The 19,522-nt window shown below is 43.7% G+C and overlaps 1 protein-coding gene across 2 annotated transcripts in view; it reads right to left on the bottom strand.

Annotated features, from left to right (window-relative positions):
* Positions 152-19,522, bottom strand: part of MBOAT2 (membrane bound O-acyltransferase domain containing 2) — a 101,208-nt gene continuing 81,837 nt past the window's right edge. Inside the window, exons 6-14 of one of the 2 annotated variants that reach the window (XR_001918850.1) lie at positions 19,108-19,162; positions 15,055-15,238; positions 9,775-9,967; positions 9,105-9,208; positions 8,114-8,178; positions 6,699-6,831; positions 4,992-5,143; positions 1,453-2,389; positions 152-891 (exon numbers count right to left, since the gene is read on the bottom strand). Coding sequence is in view for 1 of the 2 variants with exons in the window: in XM_018055689.1 (XP_017911178.1) it covers positions 2,164-2,389; positions 4,992-5,143; positions 6,699-6,831; positions 8,114-8,178; positions 9,105-9,208; positions 9,775-9,967; positions 15,055-15,238; positions 19,108-19,162 (1,112 nt within the window). In the remaining variant the exon portion in view is untranslated. Of the gene's footprint in view, positions 2,390-4,991; positions 5,144-6,698; positions 6,832-8,113; positions 8,179-9,104; positions 9,209-9,774; positions 9,968-15,054; positions 15,239-19,107; positions 19,163-19,522 lie in introns of both variants that reach the window. The other variant, XM_018055689.1, reaches the window with a different exon arrangement.

Genomic DNA, 19,522 nt, shown 5'->3' with positions numbered 1-19,522 from the left:
TTCATTTATGACATGCCTGCTGCTGCTGCTGCTAAGTGGCTTCAGTCGTGTCCGACTCTGTGCGACCCCATAGACGGCAGCCCACCAGGCTCCACCGTCCCTGGGATTCTCCAGGCAAGAACATGCCTAGACTTGTCTTTTACTCTTTGTGGTTTTTTTTTTTTTTTTTCAATAGTGATCAGATTCTCTGCAGCATTAAATGGAGGAGGCATGGTATGGGGCTGGAGCAGGGGGCGCACATACTTTCCATGATTACTCTTTTCTAGCCTCTCACAGTTCACTTAAATTCAAGTGTGTGGGAAAACAGAGAAATTTATTTAGCCTTCCATCCTTTCCTAGGAGGTAACAGGGCATGGCTGGCTAACCTCATCAGGTGTGGGAAAAAAATTACCTTTAGAAAAATAAAAACATTTCATATCAACAAAGACAAGGTTATTGCTAAAGCTCTGGGAAGGTGTTTTTGCTGATTAGACCTCAGAAGTGCCAAGCACACTTCCTTTTCCTTTAGTCTTGAAATGAAATACTACACAGCTTAAGCCAAAGAGTTGTTCTGTCATTAACTTTCATTTGCAAATTTATTAATGACGGGGGGGGGGGGGCGGGGAAAGAGACTCATCATAGATAGACAATTTGCATTTCATTTAAAAATTTAAGGCAAAAAAGAAAATAAATTCCACAAAAGAAAGGTCACAGAAAAGTGAAGTCAGAAGACCCTGCCCATCCTTCTCCCTGTCGGCCCATCATTCATCACCACCCTGGGCCACCAGAACCCTGATACCAAGCTGGCGCCACACCCCTCTCCTCTGCTTTCATTGCTGCAGCATCATAAGACTGTGGGATCAACGGAGGAATCCAGCCACTGAAGGCAAAATGAATTATGGTGAAAATGGCCTGTAAGATAAAAAGCACATTTTCTGCTTTAAGAATCTGAAACTCGTTAACGAGAGTTAACGGTAAAACTTTCATGGGAGAAGTTAAAAGAGTTTGGAAATTAATTTATATTGTTCTCTACAAAGGTGGCTCAGACCCAATGGCTTTGAAGTTTCCATTTTCCTACAATGTAACCAAATACGAATTCAACTGTTCAAGGATTTAAAAAGTGATTAGCTAGACAGTGATTTCACTCAGTGATGTCTCTTTCAAAGCCTTCAAGCAATCTCCCGCTATTACTTTCATTATCCTTTTATAATTCTATATAATTTATGTTTGATACATTTCTTTAAAATCCAATGTGATTATAAAGTCATTAAACTTTTATGTCTTACAGGATCACACAGAACTCAGGTAAATAGGGGTGAAGAGCACTTCCACTGAGCCTTGGACCCCTGCCACGTGCAGGCGTGTGTATGAACACAGGTGCCACGGGCCACGTGCAGCGCTTCATTCATGCCTTCCTTCGTTTGTCATCTTCTTTTTTGAAGAAGAATAAGCTTAAAATATCACATCACCAACCTTTCATTATGTTTAAGGAGTCCTTCCTTGAGGGTTCTCTGTCTGACACAGGGTGATCAAATTCTCCAGGAAAATAAACTACCTACAATTTGGCATCCGCCACTGCTTACAGTTCTACTACATACTGTAGTCATCTGAGAAACTTTAGGAAAACCCTTCAAATACTGCGATGTTTATTGCATTTTAAAGTATCCACAATCTTAAATAGTCCTGTTCAAATTCTTCTGGAATTCCTGTGGAGCACACAACAGCAAATAGTGAAAGAGTGTTCACACAATGCCACACTTGAAAATACCATTTAGGAAGCAACAGTTTAGGAAATAGAGGGTTTAAGGCAAGACATTCATTTGGAGAAGTTAATTTTTCTCAGTCATCCAGAGTGACATGATTATTCTTCCCTCTCTTCAGTGCCTTGGGACACACAGCGTACATTCAGCAACAGGGCACACATACGACCCTATGGACATATGCTGAGGTCCTGAGTGCCCATTGAAATACTGGAAATATTTTTTGATAAGGCGTGGCCCACCAGACATGGCATGGGAGGGGTATTTCGCTCCATTTCCCAGCTGGTATACAGGGAATTCCCTACCTAAAACTGGCTGATTTCCCCCCATGTGATCCCTTCCCCAACAGACACAGACCCCTTGAAAGGTGCTAAGATTGGTTCCCCTTAACATATAGAAAATAGCCGTCAGAGTACTTTCCTCATCATTGCTTTAATGATGAATGTCTAGAAGCTATTTCTTGATTCTGATTGCAAACACTGTTTGTTGTGAAAAAACTATTCTGTCCCAAAGAACTGTCTCTTTCATCAAACTTTTTGGATCGTGCCAGCTGAACGTTTTCATGTGTACTCTTTCCTTTCTGAGTTTTTTTCACCGGCAGCAACAATAATACTAAGATACCAGCAAAGTGAAGGCTGTAATACCAGGAGCTAAAAGAAAAAAAAGGAAAAGTTCACTTTATTAGATTCTGATAATTAACAAGACCTAATGTGACATCTGTCACAACTGTCCCAAGCCCCTTAGGATGTGTACATTTATTACATTATTCTAGAAGAAAAATCCCCCTTGGGTGAAACACAAATCATGAATGCCTATGGGTATTTATAAAGCACTGTACAAACCTAGGCCAGTTACAAGTATGATACTAGACATCATATTACATTCCTTTGTAAGGGTCCTAAGGCCAGAACTAAATAAAACAAAAATAAAAATTTACTTATTAATAGCTGTATAAATCTGAAAATATCTCTCAAATCTGCAGAGTCAAATACTGAGTAAAGAATGCAGGTGGTAAAGACACCGTTAAAGTCTTGCCTGCTACATATTGCCCCTAATTAAGCCACAAATATTCCAGTGATGTCATGTTGCTCCTGTGAAAGCTGATCAGTCGTGTCAGGCTCTTTGCGACCCCACAGACTATACAGTCCATTAAATTCTCCAGGCCAGAATACTGGAGTGGGTAGCCTTTCCTTCTCCAGCGGATCTTCCCAACTCAGGGACTGAACCCAGGTCTCCCACATTGTGGGCAAAATCTTGACCAGCTGAGCCACAAGGGAAGCCCAAGAATACTGGAGTGGGTAGCCTTCTCCAGTGGATCTTCCCGACCTCAAGAATCGAACCAGGGTCTCCTGCATTGCACGCAGATTCTTTTACCAACTGAGCTATCACGGAAGCCCAGTGACGTAACAGATAAGCAATATAGCTTCTTGATCGTAACTGTCACAAAATAAAGGTCACATTATTGAAAATATTATTAGAAGTATCATGCCTTAAATTAAATATAAACCAATGTGACCTACTGCTTCTATAGCTGTAAATCTCAATGTTCCTGAGACAGAATATCCAATCAGTAGCTCAATCACATTTAAATATATGTAATAATTGTTAAAATGAAAAATTCTAACAGGAGTTACTTATGTCTTCCTGTATGACTCTTATCATATTCAATTCAATAATTCTGTGACTATATACTCTTGCTGTCATTCTAAATGCTAGGGTAATAAGGAATTTATGAAAGAATAAAGCTTTTGATCTCAGACAGTTCACTATCTAGTACAGGAGAGGTGAATTTGGTGGGTAAGGGAGAGAAGACAGATAGATAACATATGGAATTCAAAATAATAATTTCTATCATGTAGAGATGACAATAATTCCTCTAGAGAAGGAAATGGCAACCCACTCTATTACTCTTGCCTGGGAAATCCCATGAATAGAGAAGTCTGATGGGCCACAGCCCATGGGATCACAGAGTCGTGCCTGACCGAGCGGCTAAACAACATCAACAAGAGCTGACGATGTACCAATGAACCCTAAGAGTGAAAAGGGCACCCACAGTGAAATTTAAGCAACTGATTATCTTTTGATTGAAGAAATTAAGAGAATAATTTGTTATAAAGAACAAGCTATACTTTTTTAACTACTTAATCATATTTTTTATTGTTCATCTTCTATAGGTTTTCCTTTTCTTTTGAAGTTAGCAGTCTGATAGCCTAAACTCTTGGTCCATGGACTTTATTAAAAGCTTCTGGTGACTATCAGAGGATATACTGCCTTGGCAAAAAAAGTCCATTTGAAAAACCTGAATGAACTTTCTGGCCAACCCAGTATTTACTTCTGCCCCTAAAATACCTCCAGTGACTCATAAGCATCTGCTATAACATACAAACCCCCAAACCTTGGCTTTCGAGCAGGGGGCTCTCACCACCCTTGGCTCTTGAGCAGGGGTGAGCAGCCTTGGCCCATGTGTCAAAGCTAGCCTGATGTCTCTCCCTCTCTGTAAAATTGAGAAACAACCGACAAGTAACACTATTAGCTTCAGGTATGCAACACAATGATTCAACCTGTTATACGTCATGAAATGATTGCCACAACCATACAGTTCATGTCCAAGTGTAGAAAGAAGAGCTCCACTTTCCAGTGAAACTTTTGAGATATCTGAAGCAGTGGGTACCCAGGTGATAGCCCTCTATGTCACACTCTTATCTCAAGTCTGAATGGTGTTAGTCATTCCATAAATAAACTTGAGACTGCTAGGTTTAAGATGTAAAAGTAACTGACAATGCACTTAACTGCAGGAAATAAGTTGGGTTCTAATTTTCTATTCTACCTAAAAACAAGAAGCTTTCCTAAATTTCAAAATATGATACAAATGAACTTATTGATAATTACAAAACAGGAATCAACTCACAAACACAGAAAGCAAACCTATGGTTGGTTACCTAAGGGAAAAGGGCACAGGGGAGAAATAAATTAGGAGGCTGGAATGAAAATATACACACTACTATGTATAAAATAGGTAACCAACAGGGACCTCCTGTACAGCACAGGGAACTATAGGCAATATCTTATAATAATCTATAATGGAAAACAATCTTAAAAAGTGTATATATATATGTATATACACACATACATATATATACATGAAAACTTTTGGTATACATCTGAAACTAACACAAATTGCAAATTAACTATATTTCAATAAATTTTTTTTACAAATTTCCAATGGCACATTTGTTAAGAGTTAACACTCACCTGTAAAACATGAGTGAAGGTTTTACAGAAAGAAGTACAAATGGCACAACTGTGTAACTTATTGTTATCTGAGTTGCTATCCATGTTATAACATCGTACAAAAATTTCAGCAGGGGAGGTTTGATGAAATAATGTCTAAAGTTATTTCTCACCTGAAATAAACAGAAATATTCATTTTTAACAATGCTTATGGAATCACACCGACTCCATCAACTGTTTCAAGGACATGGAATAGATGAAACTCTCATACATTGCTGCTGGGCATCTAAAATGGTACTGTTACTATGGGCAAAGCTGGTTCAGAGAAAACTAATACACTTATAAATAAATATAAAAACTATGGAAAAAGCATGGTGAAGCATGGGGGCAAAACGTGTGAATCTGAGTGAAGAGCACAGAGGAGCTTTTTTATAACTTTTCTGTGGATTTCAAATTGTATCAAAATCAAAAGCTTCCCCGCCAAAGTTAACAACTGCTTCAGTCAGTTCACTTCAGTCCCTCAGTTGTGTCTGACTCTTTGCGACCCCATGAATCGCAGCATGCCAGGCCTCCCTGTCCATCACCAACTCCCAGAGTTTACCCAAACTCATGTCCATTGAGTCAGTGATGCCATCCAGCCATCCTCTGTCGTCCCCTTCTCCTCCTGCCCCCAATCCCTCCCAGCATCAGAGTCTTTTCCAATGAGTCAACTCTTCACAGGAAGTGGCCAAAGTACTGGAGTTTTAGCTTCAGCATCAGTCCTTCCAAAGAACACCCAGGACTGATTTCCTTTAGGATGGACTGGCTGGATCTCCTTGCAGTCCAACGGACTCTCAAGAGTCTTCTCCAACACCACAGTTCAAAAACATCAATTCTTCGGCACTCAGCTTTCTTCACAGTCCAACCCTCACATCTATACACGACCACTGGAAAAACCATAGCCTTGACTAGACGGACCTTTGTTGCAAAGTAATGTCTCTGCTTTTGAATATGCTGTCTAGGTTGGTCATAACTTTCCTTCCAAGGAGTAAGCATCTTTTAATTTCATGGCTGCAGTCGCCATCTGCAGTGATTTTGGAGCCCAAAAAAATAAAGTCTGACACTGTTTCCACTGTTTCCCCATCTATTTCCCATGAAGTGATGGGACCAGATGCCGTGATCTTCATTTTCTGAATGTTGAGCTTTAAGCCAACTTTTTCACTCTCCTCTTTCACTTTCATCAAGAGGCTTTTTAGTTCCTCTTCACTTTCTGCCATAAGGGTGGTGTCATCTACATATCTGAGGTTATTGATATTTCTTCCAGGAGTCTTGACTCCAGCTTGTGCTTCTTCCAGTCCAGCGTTTCTCATGATGTACTTTGCATAGAAGTTAAATAAGCAGGGTGACAATATACGGCCTTGACGTACTCCTTTTCCTATTTGGAACCAGTCTGTTGTTCCATGTCCAGTTCTAACTGTTGCTTCCTGACCTGCATACAGGTTTCTCAGGAGGCAGGTCAGGTGGTCTGGTATGCCCATCTCCCTCAGAACTGGCACACCTGGCTTTCCCGTGCTTCACTTTACTGTGCCCTCCTCTCAGATGAACCGACTGTGGGTGGGGCCTGCCTGCCTCACTCAACACACGTGGCAGGCACACCCATCGGAGATCAGGGCTGGCCTGGCCAGAGCAGTGAGGTCCCCAGTCCACGTGATTGGCCCTGCAGGATGAGAAGGCGTCCCCCATACTCACAGCTCGCGCCACCAGCGTCATCAGCACTCCAGTAAGAAAGGTCAGGTAATAGCCCGGGTACACCCCATGCCAAATGGCAGAGAGGAAGAAGGTCTGGATGATGGGACTCAAGGAGGCGCGCTCGTAACACACCCTGGAAACCATGACACACATGAGTGATAAGAAGCCTGTCACGCTCAGGACCATCTTATCTTTCACTCCCAGTCAGGATTTAGGAAAACAACCACACCTTAGCTTGGCCATTAGCCTCAGGGAGGCTATGGCTACTATGAGGTTTACAAAAAGATTTTTCACTTCTGTCTTCTTACCGGTATCACCAAAATGATCATTTCTAGTGTGTGGGGTGTCTGTACTATGTACAGAAAAACTTTAATAAATATAAAAGTTACTCTTATCTTACATTATTTTATTATTTTCTTCACTAACATTTAGGGCTTTCAATTGATCTAACCGTACTCTATCGGGAACCAGGTTGTGCTTAAAAGTCTTCTGTCACAGGTGGAGAACTTACATGAAAATGATTTTCCTAAGGTATGAAATTTAAAATATAACCACAAAAATAACATAACAATTAGCTCAGAAAATGTGCAGCCACTGGGGAGACTTCAAGGCACCATGAAGTGACGCGAATATATTTTGGGTGTTTCAAGAGGTAAAGGTCATTATTTGTCATAAATAAAGGGCATCACAGAGAATGGTGCTTGGAGTCCCCCTATCACAAGAGCAGTGTTTTGTGAAATAAACTCAAAACCTGGCAGTATCCCATCGGGAACAAGGAGACAGGATCCCTGGGAGTTTCTGTGCACTGTCCTAAATTTGCATCCTGTAATCAGTCCTGTCTTCCCCCTGTGCTCCTGACAACCTCTTTATTATTCTTAACTCAAGTGCCTCTTCTCCCTCCGCACCCCCGTGCCTGCATGCCTCTTGCCCTCTCATCATCATCCTCACTACAAGGATCAGCATGTGGAGATTACTCTGCCGTGTTTCTAACAAGACCTTGAATTCCAACTGCAGAGGTTCAGTCTTCAGATCCTGCACCCAACATATAAAGGTCTATTGTACTGGAATAGTTGAACTATTGTGGAAAATCTAATGCATACATATGGTGGTTATGTAGCCACTTTTGTTTGGTCAAATCTCCCATGAATGAGGGATGTACTGGAGATTTCAGACCTCAGTGGGCACCTTTAAAGGCAAGTGGAGAGGTCTGTGGTAGCCACATTTAGGACTTAAGGCTAAACAGTTCTCAGGCTTGGTACCACCCTGCTTTGGAGGACAGTAAGTGTGTTTCCTCATTAACACAAAGTCACAGCGTTCATTTAATTTAATCTAATCAAGAATGTGAACCCAGTGAAGCTCAGTCTCAAGACCCAGAGGCCAAAGCATAGCTGAAGACGGTTCTGGAAGGAGCTTACCTTTTGAGCCAAAGAGCTGTCTGAATATTCCAATTATCGAGAAACATCTTCAAACTTGTTGACATCTGAAAAACAAAGCAACTTTTTTCTTCGGCAAACAAAATAATGAAGCTTTAAAAGGTAAGCAACATTTTACTGGCCTAAGAGTACACCCTTGACAGTGACAGTGGGGTGTGGTCTCTTTCCTAAATACTGCTTTCTAACGGAGTATCATTCTACAAAAGGAGTTTACTGTGGGGAACACCCATAAGGTGTTATAAATGGACTTCTCGCCATTTTCTCCTGTGTGTTAGTAACACTTACAGGGGCCATCGTGGAATCATCCCAAGACACTCCTGCAGAGCATGTGAATAAACAGCAGTGGCCGGTCACCGGGCACAGCCTGGATGCCCTACTACTGGCACAGCCCCCTGTGCCCTCACCTCCTTTAGCCCCTCACCTACCCCACTTTGGGGGGTCTGAGGCCCTCTGGACCTGCTCCCCGGGAGTGATCTGTACATCTTCCTACCTTCCCAGCCCCTCATTCAAGCCTCTAAGACTGTGCTCAGCAGGGCCTCTATTCCTCCAGCTTCACCTGTCAGTACCGCTAGGTAACAACAAGGACCACGACCCTGCCCCCAACCTTGGGCTGCCACCCTTGACCGGAGCACCTGGCTGCCTCCTACTAAGAACTCAGCCTACAGCATCATTTCCTCCAGGACACCTTCCCTGGGCCACTAGTCCAAGCTGGACCGCTCTGCCTCTCTGATCACAGCCAGTCTTTCTGTATCTCTGTAACCCGAACTGGATTCAAGCCCAGAAGGGCCTTATTCACCAGATCCCCACGGCCTGGGGCACATAGCTGATGACTGACAAGTACTGGCTGAGTGAAAAGAGTGAGATTATTGCAAATCTTTCAGCACCACTCTTGGAACATCATGTTGTAATCTACGAAAGCAAGTTATGCCACTTAAGAATCCTGCAGTGACTGACTGCCTGATGCTGCACTAACCTCTATTTGCTTGATCCTCAGATTGGAAATTAGGTCCCAACGGGCAGCTCCATTTTCGTCATACCCTCTGAATCCAAAGCCCGCCGCATTGTTGATGGCGTCAGCTGCAGGACACGATGGAAAAGAAAGTGTTACGAACCTGTGTGACAAACTGCTGTGCTGCCCCAGAAGACGTATGTTATCATAGACTATGCCCTTGAATTCTATTAAAGTGGACTTATTCTCATTTTATCTGATACTGTAATAAAATGGGCCTTGCTCCAGCTTTTAGGATCTAACAGTTTTTAGGGCTTCCCTGGTGGCTCAGACGGTAACGAATCTCCCTGCAATGTGGGAGACCTGGGTTCTGATCCCTGGGTCAGGAAGATCCCCTGGAGAAGGGAATAGCTACCCACTCCAGTATTCTTGCCTGGGAAATCTCATGGACAGAGAAGCCTGGCGGGGCTGCAGTCCATGGGGTTGCCAAGAGTCGGACACAACTGGAGTGTCACTTTTCAACAGTTTTCAGGATCAGTCCTTGTACACAGGACATGAACTGTGAGGTTTGTTTCTCCTGCAGAGATGACCCTAGTTTTTCTCATTGGTCCTGAACTACACATCCTCAAGAAGGCATCCTCCTGGCTACTGACACGTCCAATGCTAATGCAAAGCCTATTCACATGTTACTTACCTAACGTCCATGCAAAATAGTACTTGGGTCTGGCAGCCAAAAGAGAGACGTAGAGATAGATCACCTTGGTTGGCCATGAAGCTGTGGCCTGAAAATGCGCATCAATGTTGTACTCCACAGGTAACATCTTAGAGATGATCAAGTGGAACAGTAAGGAAAGTCCACAGACTAAGAGTTTCTGAATAACTGCGACCTGAAAGCAAGACAAGTTGTCATAAAACTAATCCGTACTCCTTTTACTTCCTTCCACGTATTATCACCAGATGACTCACTCTGAATATAGTTATTAAGCTTGTATAACTCAGTCAAAAGTCCTGAACTCTGGTCATGCTCAGCATTTAAAGCCTTCACTGTCTCACAGGTTGAATATGCAAAGCCTTATGTCTACCTCTGGGTCATGACTCAAATCACACCAGAAACACCAATTTGTATTCGCAGGACTTTCAGTAATTTAAAAAAATAACAATCTAAAAGCAAACACAGGTATATAGGATGACTATGTAGAAATGTTACTATTAATAAGTTTGGGTAGAGGTTTTTATATGATCACACTCACACGTACGGTTTATTTTTTTCCACTGTGCCTTTTCCCTGGTTTCCAAGTTCTAGGTATTTCATGGAAACTATTTTTACAATAAACAACTTTTACATTTCTTTAAACCTGAAAGTTCTTTTATACAATTTTGTTCAATATGATAAAACTAAAAGAGCAACACAAGCAAGAAAACAAAAGCCCTATACAAAAGATTCTGATGGAAAGAAAAGGCAGACCTTTACTTTTTTCCGGTAAGGTTAAATTACCTTCAGAGAACCCAACTCATGGCGTTTTTGTGTTTTCAGGAGGCCAGACTATTTCAATCTGATTCTATATAAAGGAGATTCTACAGCCTATGGAGGGAAAGAAAGAAGTAGACGAAAGAAGAGGCCAGATCCAGGTGAAGGATGAAACAAAATACTTTGATTAGTGTCCCACACAGGAATCAAATAATATTCCAACTAACTGCACTAATTCACGGATAAACACTTATTTAACACTTTCTGTAATGGGGCCAAAAGCAAGGCTCAAAGGCAAGAGTGAGAGCACGTGCCAGATTCCTGCACTTTATTCCTGCACAAAAAAAGCTTTATTCATTCTCAGGCTGCTTGTCAGGAGACACTGGACGGTAAAGGGCTCTTTGCTGAAGCTGTTCTTATTCTCATTTTCCTGGTCGTCTTTCAAAGCTTTCTCTAGGAAAGTAAGGCTACCTTTCCTTCACCCTCCACCTCCAAAATACCTAAGCTACACGTCTGAATAGAAAGAGATTTGCAGCAGGTAATTAGAGAAAAATTACAATTATAAATGAAGTGAGATGAACCAAATGACCTCACACATGAACCTAAATATTGGCTGTATCCTTTTAGTAACATAATGAGAAATACCAGGGCCCTCAGACTGCGCACCCTAGTTTCTAGGTTTCAGTTTAAAAACGGTTAACGTAACAGAAGCCATTACGTGCTCGTGCCCAGTCTCGTCTGACTCTTTGCAACCCCATGGACTGTAGCCCACCAGGCTCCTCTGTCCATGGGATTTTCCAGCAAGAGTACTGGAGTGGGGTGCCACTTCCTCCTTCAGGGGATCTTCCTGACCCAGGGATTGCACCCACGTCACCTGCATTGGCAGGAGCATTCTTTACCACTGAGCCACCCGGGAAACCCTAAAGTAACATACCTGACCTCAAACACCAGCTGGCACACACAACCAGGACACCCCTTAAACAGCTGAGCCAATGTGGGATTCAGTTCAGCTGAGTCGCTCAGTCAAGTCCGACTCTTTGCGATCCCATGAATTGCAGCACGCCAGGCCTCCCTGTCCGTCACCAACTCCCAGAGTTTACTCAGACTCATGTCCATCGAGTCAGTGATGCCATCCAGCCATTTCATCCTCTGTGGTCCCCTTCTCCTCCTGCCCCCAATCCCTCCCAGCATCAGATTCTTTTCCAATGAGTCAACTCTTCTCATCAGGTGACCAAAGTATTGGAGTTTCAGCTTCAGTATCATTCCCTCCAAAGAAATCCCAGGGCTGATCTCCTTCAGAATGGACTGGTTGGATCTCCCTGTAATCCAAGGGACTCTCAAGACTCTTCTCCAACACCACAGTTCTAAAGCATCAATTCTTCGGCACTCAGCTTTCTTCACAGCCCAACTTTCACATCCATACATGACTACTGGAAAAACCATAGCCTTGACTAGATGGACCTTTGTTGGCAAAGTAATGTCTCTGCTTTTCGATATGCTATCTAGGCTGGTCATAACTTTCCTTCCAAGGAGTAAGCATCTTTTAATTTCATGGCTGAAATCACTATCTGCAGTGATTCGGGAGCCCCAAGAAATAAAGTCTGACACTGTGTCCACTGTTTCCCCATCTATTTCCCATGAAGTGATGGGACCAGATGCCATGATCTTCATTTTCTGAATGTTGAGCTTTAAGCCAACTTTTTCACTCTCCTCTTTCACTTTCATCAAGAAGCTCTTTAGTTCCTTTTCACTTTCTGCCATAAGGGTGGTATTATCTGCATATCTGAAGTTATTGATATTTCTTCTGGCAATCTTGATTCCAGTTTGTGCTTCTTCCAGCCCAGTGTTTCTCATGACGTACTCTGCATAGAAGTTAAAAAAGCAGGGTGACAATATACAGCCTTGACGTATTCCTTTTCCTGTTTGGAACTAATCTGTTGTTCCAGGTCCAGTTCTAACTGTTGCTTTCTGACCTGCATATAGGTTTCTCAGGAGGCAGGTCAGGTGGTCTGGTATGCCCCTCTCTTTCAGAATTTTCCACAGTTGATTGTGATCCACACAGTCAAAGGCTTTGGCATAGTCAATAAGGCAGAAATAGATGTTTTTCTGGAACTCTCTTGCTTTTTCCATGATCCAGTGGATGTTGGCCATTTGATCTCTGGTTCCTCTGCCTTTTCTAAAACCAGCTTGAACATCTGGAAGTTCACGGTTCACATATTGCTAAAGCCTGGCTTGGAGAATTTTGAGCATTACTTTATTAGCATGTGAGATGCAGTGGTTTGAACATTCTTTGGCATTGCCTTTCTTTGGGATTGGAATGAAAACTGACCTTTTCCAGTCCTGTGGCCACTGCTGAGTTTTCCACATTTGCTGGCATATTGAGTGCAGCACTTTCACAGCATCACCTTTCAGGATTTGAAATAGCTCCACTGGAATTCCATCACCTCCACTAGCTTTGTTTGTAGTGATGCTTTCTGAGGCCCACTTGACTTCACATTCCAGGATGTCTGGCTCTAGGTGAGTGATCACACCATCGTGATTATCTGGGTCGTGAAGATCTTTTTTATGTAGTTCTTCTGTGTATTCTTGCCACCTGCTCTTAATATCTTCTGCTTCTGTTAGGTCCATACCATTTCTGTCCTTCATTGAGCCCATCTTTGCATGACATGTTCCCTTGGTATCTCTAAATTTCTTGAAGAGATAGCTAGTCTTTCCCATTCTGTTGTTTTCCTCTATTTCTTTGCACTGGTTGCTGAGGAAGGCTTCCTAATCCTAATGTGGGATTAGTAACTTGGAAAGGCAGGAGGTGAGGGGGCCTAAAGCTGGGAAGTTTAACACCCAGTTCCCATGGCCTCCCGCTGAGCAGGTGGACAACCCCTCCCCTATGCTGGCAGGAGGTCAGAAGTTAACCCTCAGGGAAGCCTAACCAGAGAAGAACCAGGTTTAGGGATGCAGGTCTACAGCAGGGCTGGAATGAATGTGGAGACGTGGGTGATGCATCCTGAGACGTGATACCCTTTGGCACCCGCCCAGCGCCCACCCCTCTTCACTCAGTGCCCAGCCCCAGGGACCAGCAGTCAAGTCTGGACACCCAGAGCAGAAGACAGGAGAAGTCTTCACTCAAGAACCCAAATAGCCCCAGAAAAAACGCCTACAGACATCACAGGAGAGACTGACAGGGGTTCCCTGGAGCTATCCTCCACTTCTTACACAGTGAAGGATTTTCTGTTTGGACATGCTGAAGTCACACGTCATAGTCTCCTCTGCAGCTCAGTGTGGCTATGTGGTCACGGGTAACATGGGTAACTTCTGTGGCGAGCATCTTAGACCATGGTGTGAGAGAAACACCCTGTGGACAGCAAACCTGGGAGCACTTGGAGCTCCAGCCCATGGAGCTGCCCTGTTATCCGTGGACCACTGACACATGAGCTGTCGAGTGAGAAAGAACACAGCTCCCACCTTGTTTAAACCACTGTCATTTTGGTCCTTGGTTCAGCAGCCAAACCTGTACCTTAACTAATGCAGCTGAAGACAACTGGGAGGCCCCCAGCAAACGGGCCACAGGGTCCTGACTGACCTACCCGGCATTCAAAGAGTCTCCACATCCCACTCGTAACACAAAGAGTTTCCTACTGCTGTTGAGTGATCTGTAAATAACTCCCACTGTTTGACTGTGTGAACTATGTACATATGGAACTTAAATTTATCGTTGCTGTTGCTGCTGCTGCTAAGTCACTTCAGTCCGACTCTGTGCGACCCCATAGACGGCAGCCCACCAGGCTCTCCCATCCCGGGGATTCTCCAGGCAAGAACACTGGAGTGGGTTACCATTTCCTTCTCCAATGCATGAAAGTGAAAAGTGAAAGTGAAGTCACTCAATCATGCCCGACTCTTAGTGACCCCATGGACTGCAGCCTACCAGGCTCCTCCATCCATGGGATTTTCCAGGCAACAGTACTGGAGTGGGGTGCCATTGCCTTCTCCTAAATTTATCGTTAGACACATTTATTTGGTTTCATTTCTTTGGCCTGACCCACGTGGCTTGCAGGATTTTAGTTCCCTGACCAGGGATTGAACCTGGGCGTTGGCACCAAAAGTGAAGAGTCCCAACCACTAGACCACTAGGGAATTCGCTTGGAATTTTAATTTAAAATATATTCAAACCGTGATATACGCTGTTGTCAACAACCTCTTGTTTATGGTGTTCAGAACCTGATGGAGGAGAGTGACCTTTCATAAGGGTTTTCTGTAAAATACTCCATGACTATAAAGCATTTCCTCACATCGTAGGTAACCTTACTTTTGTTTTTTAATCATGGTTGTACTTCCACAAGGCATCACCACTAGGTACTATGTGAAGAGTCATTTACCTTGAAAAACGTTTTTAAAGAAAAAAATGGGTATCTTTTTTTTTTTAAAGAGAAAGACGACAACACTGGTCTCCTGAAATAAACAAGGCTAATCAATAGATGCTAGAAATGCTGCAGACGAATCTCCAGGTCTTACATTTGGTGATGGCTCTGTCCTTTCGTACTGTATCTCTTCTTTCCCATTTTCACCTGACTGCGTCATATGGTACGATCTGCCTTCGATGAAAGTGATGTAGTCTTTGTAAGAGCAGAGCGGGCCTGCCAGGATACCCATGAAGTTACAGTTGTAACTTAAATACTCCAGAAGGCTGGGCATGCGCCTGCAACAAAGAGAAACGCTATGTGTAAGACAGACGTTTGCTTTGTGAAAACGCGACGGGAGTGATCAGCTCCAACCTCGACTCCTCCTACCATTTCCAAAATAAAGCAAGCTGTGATTTTCATCTGCCTCCAAACAATAAGAATCTAAAGGTTCAGGATGAAGGAATGCTCAATGGTGTTTCTGGATAAAAGAGTTTCCATCCGGGTTTTTATGAGCCACGACAAAGCGTTTCTAACTGATTTCCTCATGATGAAACAAAGTCAAGGTGGACAAGATAGGGCAGAAGATTCGTCTCTTACTAGTCAGTCACTCACTCACTTGCTTAACAAATCTATGTGTACCCATGCTCCTGGGTCTAGAGACACAGCAGTAAATACCACAGGGGGACTCTGCAGAGAACTTACACAACAGCTACAGAAAATCAAGAATAAAAAACAGATAGCTAAGGGCTACAAGGGGAAGGGGGCATTTTATTAACAAGCCAGGAAGGCTTCTCTGATCATGAGATGAGTAAGGGAGTCATGTGAATGTCTAGGACCAGGACTCCAGGGACAGGGAGCAAAGAGCTGGGGCAGGTCCAGGCGCAGGGAGGCCAGTGTAGTTGGAGGGGCTGAGCTGGGGAGGCAGGGGGGATGTCAGTATGCCGAGGTGGGGAACACAGGGCCTGCCTTACAAGCCATGGTGGAAGCTTCAGATTTTATTCAGACTGTGCTGAAAAACTACAGTGGTGGTGGTGGTGGTGGTGAAGGGGGCTCAGTCATTTTGCGACTCTTTGCAACCCCATGGACTGTAGCCACCAGGCTCCTCTGTCCATGGGATTTCTCAAGTAAGACTATTGGAGTGGGTTGCCATTCTTTTCTTTACTACAGTAGGGTTTCCAATACCTATGTTTTCAAAAGAACCCCTCGAGCCCGTGTGTGTGGAGAGAGGAGGGTGGAGAAGGGACCACCAGGCAGGAGGATGTGGGATCCAGGGGGAGGTGACAGGGCTGGATCCATGCAGGGGACAGCGTCTGAGTACAGCCTGGCAGCACAGCCCTGGGGTCTGCTGATGGATGGGGGTGGGGAGCGAGGGAGAAGGAGTCAAGGATGTCTCCCAACATTTTTAATTCAGTTGCTCTGAGGTCCATCCAAATGGCACATGGTATCTAAAGTGTACCAAGCATTCCAGCTCTCAATGCAGGAAACCTGGAGAAAACCAGTAACACAGGACACTATGAAAATGCATCCGAAGTGTGCATTTTTAATACCTTAAAACCACCTCTGGGACTTCCCTGGTGGTCCAGGGGTTAAGAATCTGCCTTGCAATACAGGGGATGAGGGTTCCGTCCCTGGCCAGGGATTGAACTAGGATCCCACACGCCACGGAGCAACTAAGTCCCTGGACCACAACTAGAGATCCCACATGTGCAAAGAGGACCTGCCGCAGCCAAATTTAAAAATACATATATATATATTATATAGATATAAACAGCTCCATCTGTCAAGTCTGCCATCTACTGACAACCATAAACCACCACAAATAAAAGAGCAGCTACAGCTGGGGATGATAAAGAGGCTCTTAAACATGTTATAGCCCCATCTGCCTCTCTAAGATGACACGTGATCTCCTAAAAAAAAACACGCAAATGCTTTCTGTGGCCAAAAAGGGTCAACAGAACCTCCTCATAAATATTTTTATAAAAATAAAACAAAGAGAAAACAGTGCTCTGGTCCACCTGACACCCAGCTAAGTCACCACTTAACTCAAAATGCCTTTTAAATTTTTCTACACTTTGTTGTTGTTGTTCAGTTGCTCAGTCATGTACAACTCTTTTGTGACCCATGGACTATAGCCCTCCAGGCTCCTCTGTCCATGGGATTTCCCAGGCAAGAACACTGGAGTGGGTTGCCACTTCCTTTTCTAGGGGATCTTCCCAACCCAGGTTATCGAACCCACATCTCTTTCTTTTTTAATATAAATTTATTTATTTTAATTGGAGGCTAATTACTTTACAATATTGTATTGGTTTTGCCATACATCAACATGAATCTGCCACGGGTGTACACATGTTCCCCATCCTGAACCCCCCCCCCCTCCCCGTACCATCCCTCTCGGTCATCCCAGCGCACCAGCACCGAGCATCCTGTATCCTGCATCTAACCTGGACTAGCGATTCGTTTCATATATGATATTATACATGTTTCAATGCCATTCTCCCAAATCATCCCACCCTCTCCCTCTCCCACAGAGTCCAAAAGACTGTTCTACACATCTGTGTCTCTTTTGCTGTCTCGCATACAGGTCAAACCCACATCTCCTGCTTGGCAGGCGGATTCTTTACCACTGAGCCACCTTTCTACATTTCAAACTGCTTAGAACCTTAAGCACTTTTTCTTGAGGACTCAGAAAAAATGGGAGCAAGGCGTTTCTGGCAGATTTTCCCTCGTAGTTCTTCCCATGTTGGGCTGAGTTAGAGACTTTATCACCAACTCACACACAGCACAAGTGCCCCATCGTCACAAAGCTGCAAAGAGCCCGTTATGCTCCAGCACAGAGCCTCATTTTCAACACTGCTTACTTCAAGACCAGAACAACGCCAGGTTATCTAAGCCGCAGCTCATCTTACCGCATCCAACAATGTATCACAATTTGGAAGGACGGGAGATAATTCTGATTTATGAAACTTGCTGAAGTCATTTCTGGCTCAACTGTCATATCAAACGACAACCCATGTTAGGAAAGAAGCTGATAACTGTAATACATGCAATTAAAATTCGAACTGAGCATAACCGTAATACTCTAATTATGGTTATCAATGGAAGACTCATTCTTCATTCCATAAACATTGATTTGATATCAACTGTGCGTGGAAATATGAGAGAACTGTGGGCAACAATGAGCTCTGTGATTTTACGTTTGGGTAGCAAATCTGAAAAGAGTCCTCTCTGCCTCCTTCCACTGTTCAGACAAGCAGAGGGTTGATTTTAACCAGCTCTGGGGTCTTGCCAGGTGGCCACCTAGGAGAGAGTGTCTATTAACGAGAAGTTCCTGGGATGGACAAGGACTCATATGGATCACAGAGCCCAGATCAAGCTAACCTCTCACCAAACAAATAAATTCAAGTGCATATTTACTGATCTATAAAGACTGGCTGTAGTGAACATCAAAAGAGTAATTTTAAAGATGGGGAAAGTATAAGAAGATTCTCAAGACATACAACCTGGGATCAAAGGTGAGCACTTTGGGCAGGGCCTCCTACTACACAATCTCCTTCTTTTGACAGCCATGCATATATTAGTCCCAGATTTACAGGAAACAAGGTGCTTGCCGGATGGCTTTTTTTCAAATAAAATGAGTACCTTATCTCTAATTATATTAGATTAAGGCAGGCCCCACCAAGAAATTAAGCTAGTCCTTAGATGAATCCATAGGGGACCACAATAAATGACATAGCAGCCTACTGCAGAAGGAATTCCCCAAATAGCAAGGTGACTATCCTGCTGGTTCTTCATTATTTCAAAACATGGATCTTTGTGCTATATTAACATATCGCAGCCCAGGACCTGCTACCAAGTCACTGTCTACAAACGGTAGCTGCAGTCATTACTCATAATTACTACATGAAGACCATGCAGTCTTCCTGTCTTCGGGGAACTCAGAGCCTCTCGGGAGTCAGGATATGGTACACAGGAGGTATGATGATAATATTCAGTGGGTGCCTATGAAGGCAGGCCTAGCCCAACCAGACTTGCTGCAGAGGGAGGAAGGTTTGGTTCTCGTGAACTAAGAGCCTTGAGGAGAACAAGTCAGCCTTGGCCTTGAGTACACGGGTGTCCTGGCAGAGACAGCAGGAACTTTGGTGGGAGACGATTTATAGGCACGTACCTGACCGCTAATCCCCTCTGTGACGGAGTCAGCTCTTCATCCTTCCGAAACATCCCTGAGAAATAAAAACAATTTATCAGTTACGCTTTCTCCCAAGAAAAGAAGCGTACTTCTTCCCATTCACACGTGCATCACTTTCTTCATTTGAAATTCATGCCATAATCCCAATTTTGGTATAACTGGTCCCCTTCTTTCTCAATACAGCACAGGCTCTGTCACTGAACTGAATGCAAAATTAAGAATAAATAGTGAAGGAAAGTGAGCACACTTTAGAAACCTTAGAGTCGTGTCCCCACGACTCCTGTAGCCCACCAGGCTCCTCTGTCCATGGGATTCTCTAGGCAAAAATACTGAGTGCATAGTCATTCCCTTCTCCATGGGATCTTCCCAACCCAGCGATCGAACCCACGTCTGC

This window comes from Capra hircus, chromosome 11 (genome assembly GCF_001704415.2).
Source record: "Capra hircus breed San Clemente chromosome 11, ASM170441v1, whole genome shotgun sequence".
NCBI classification, from domain to species: domain Eukaryota; kingdom Metazoa; phylum Chordata; class Mammalia; order Artiodactyla; family Bovidae; genus Capra; species Capra hircus.
Note: the sequence above shows the minus strand (reverse complement) of the source record. Positions and strands in the feature narration are given on the sequence as shown.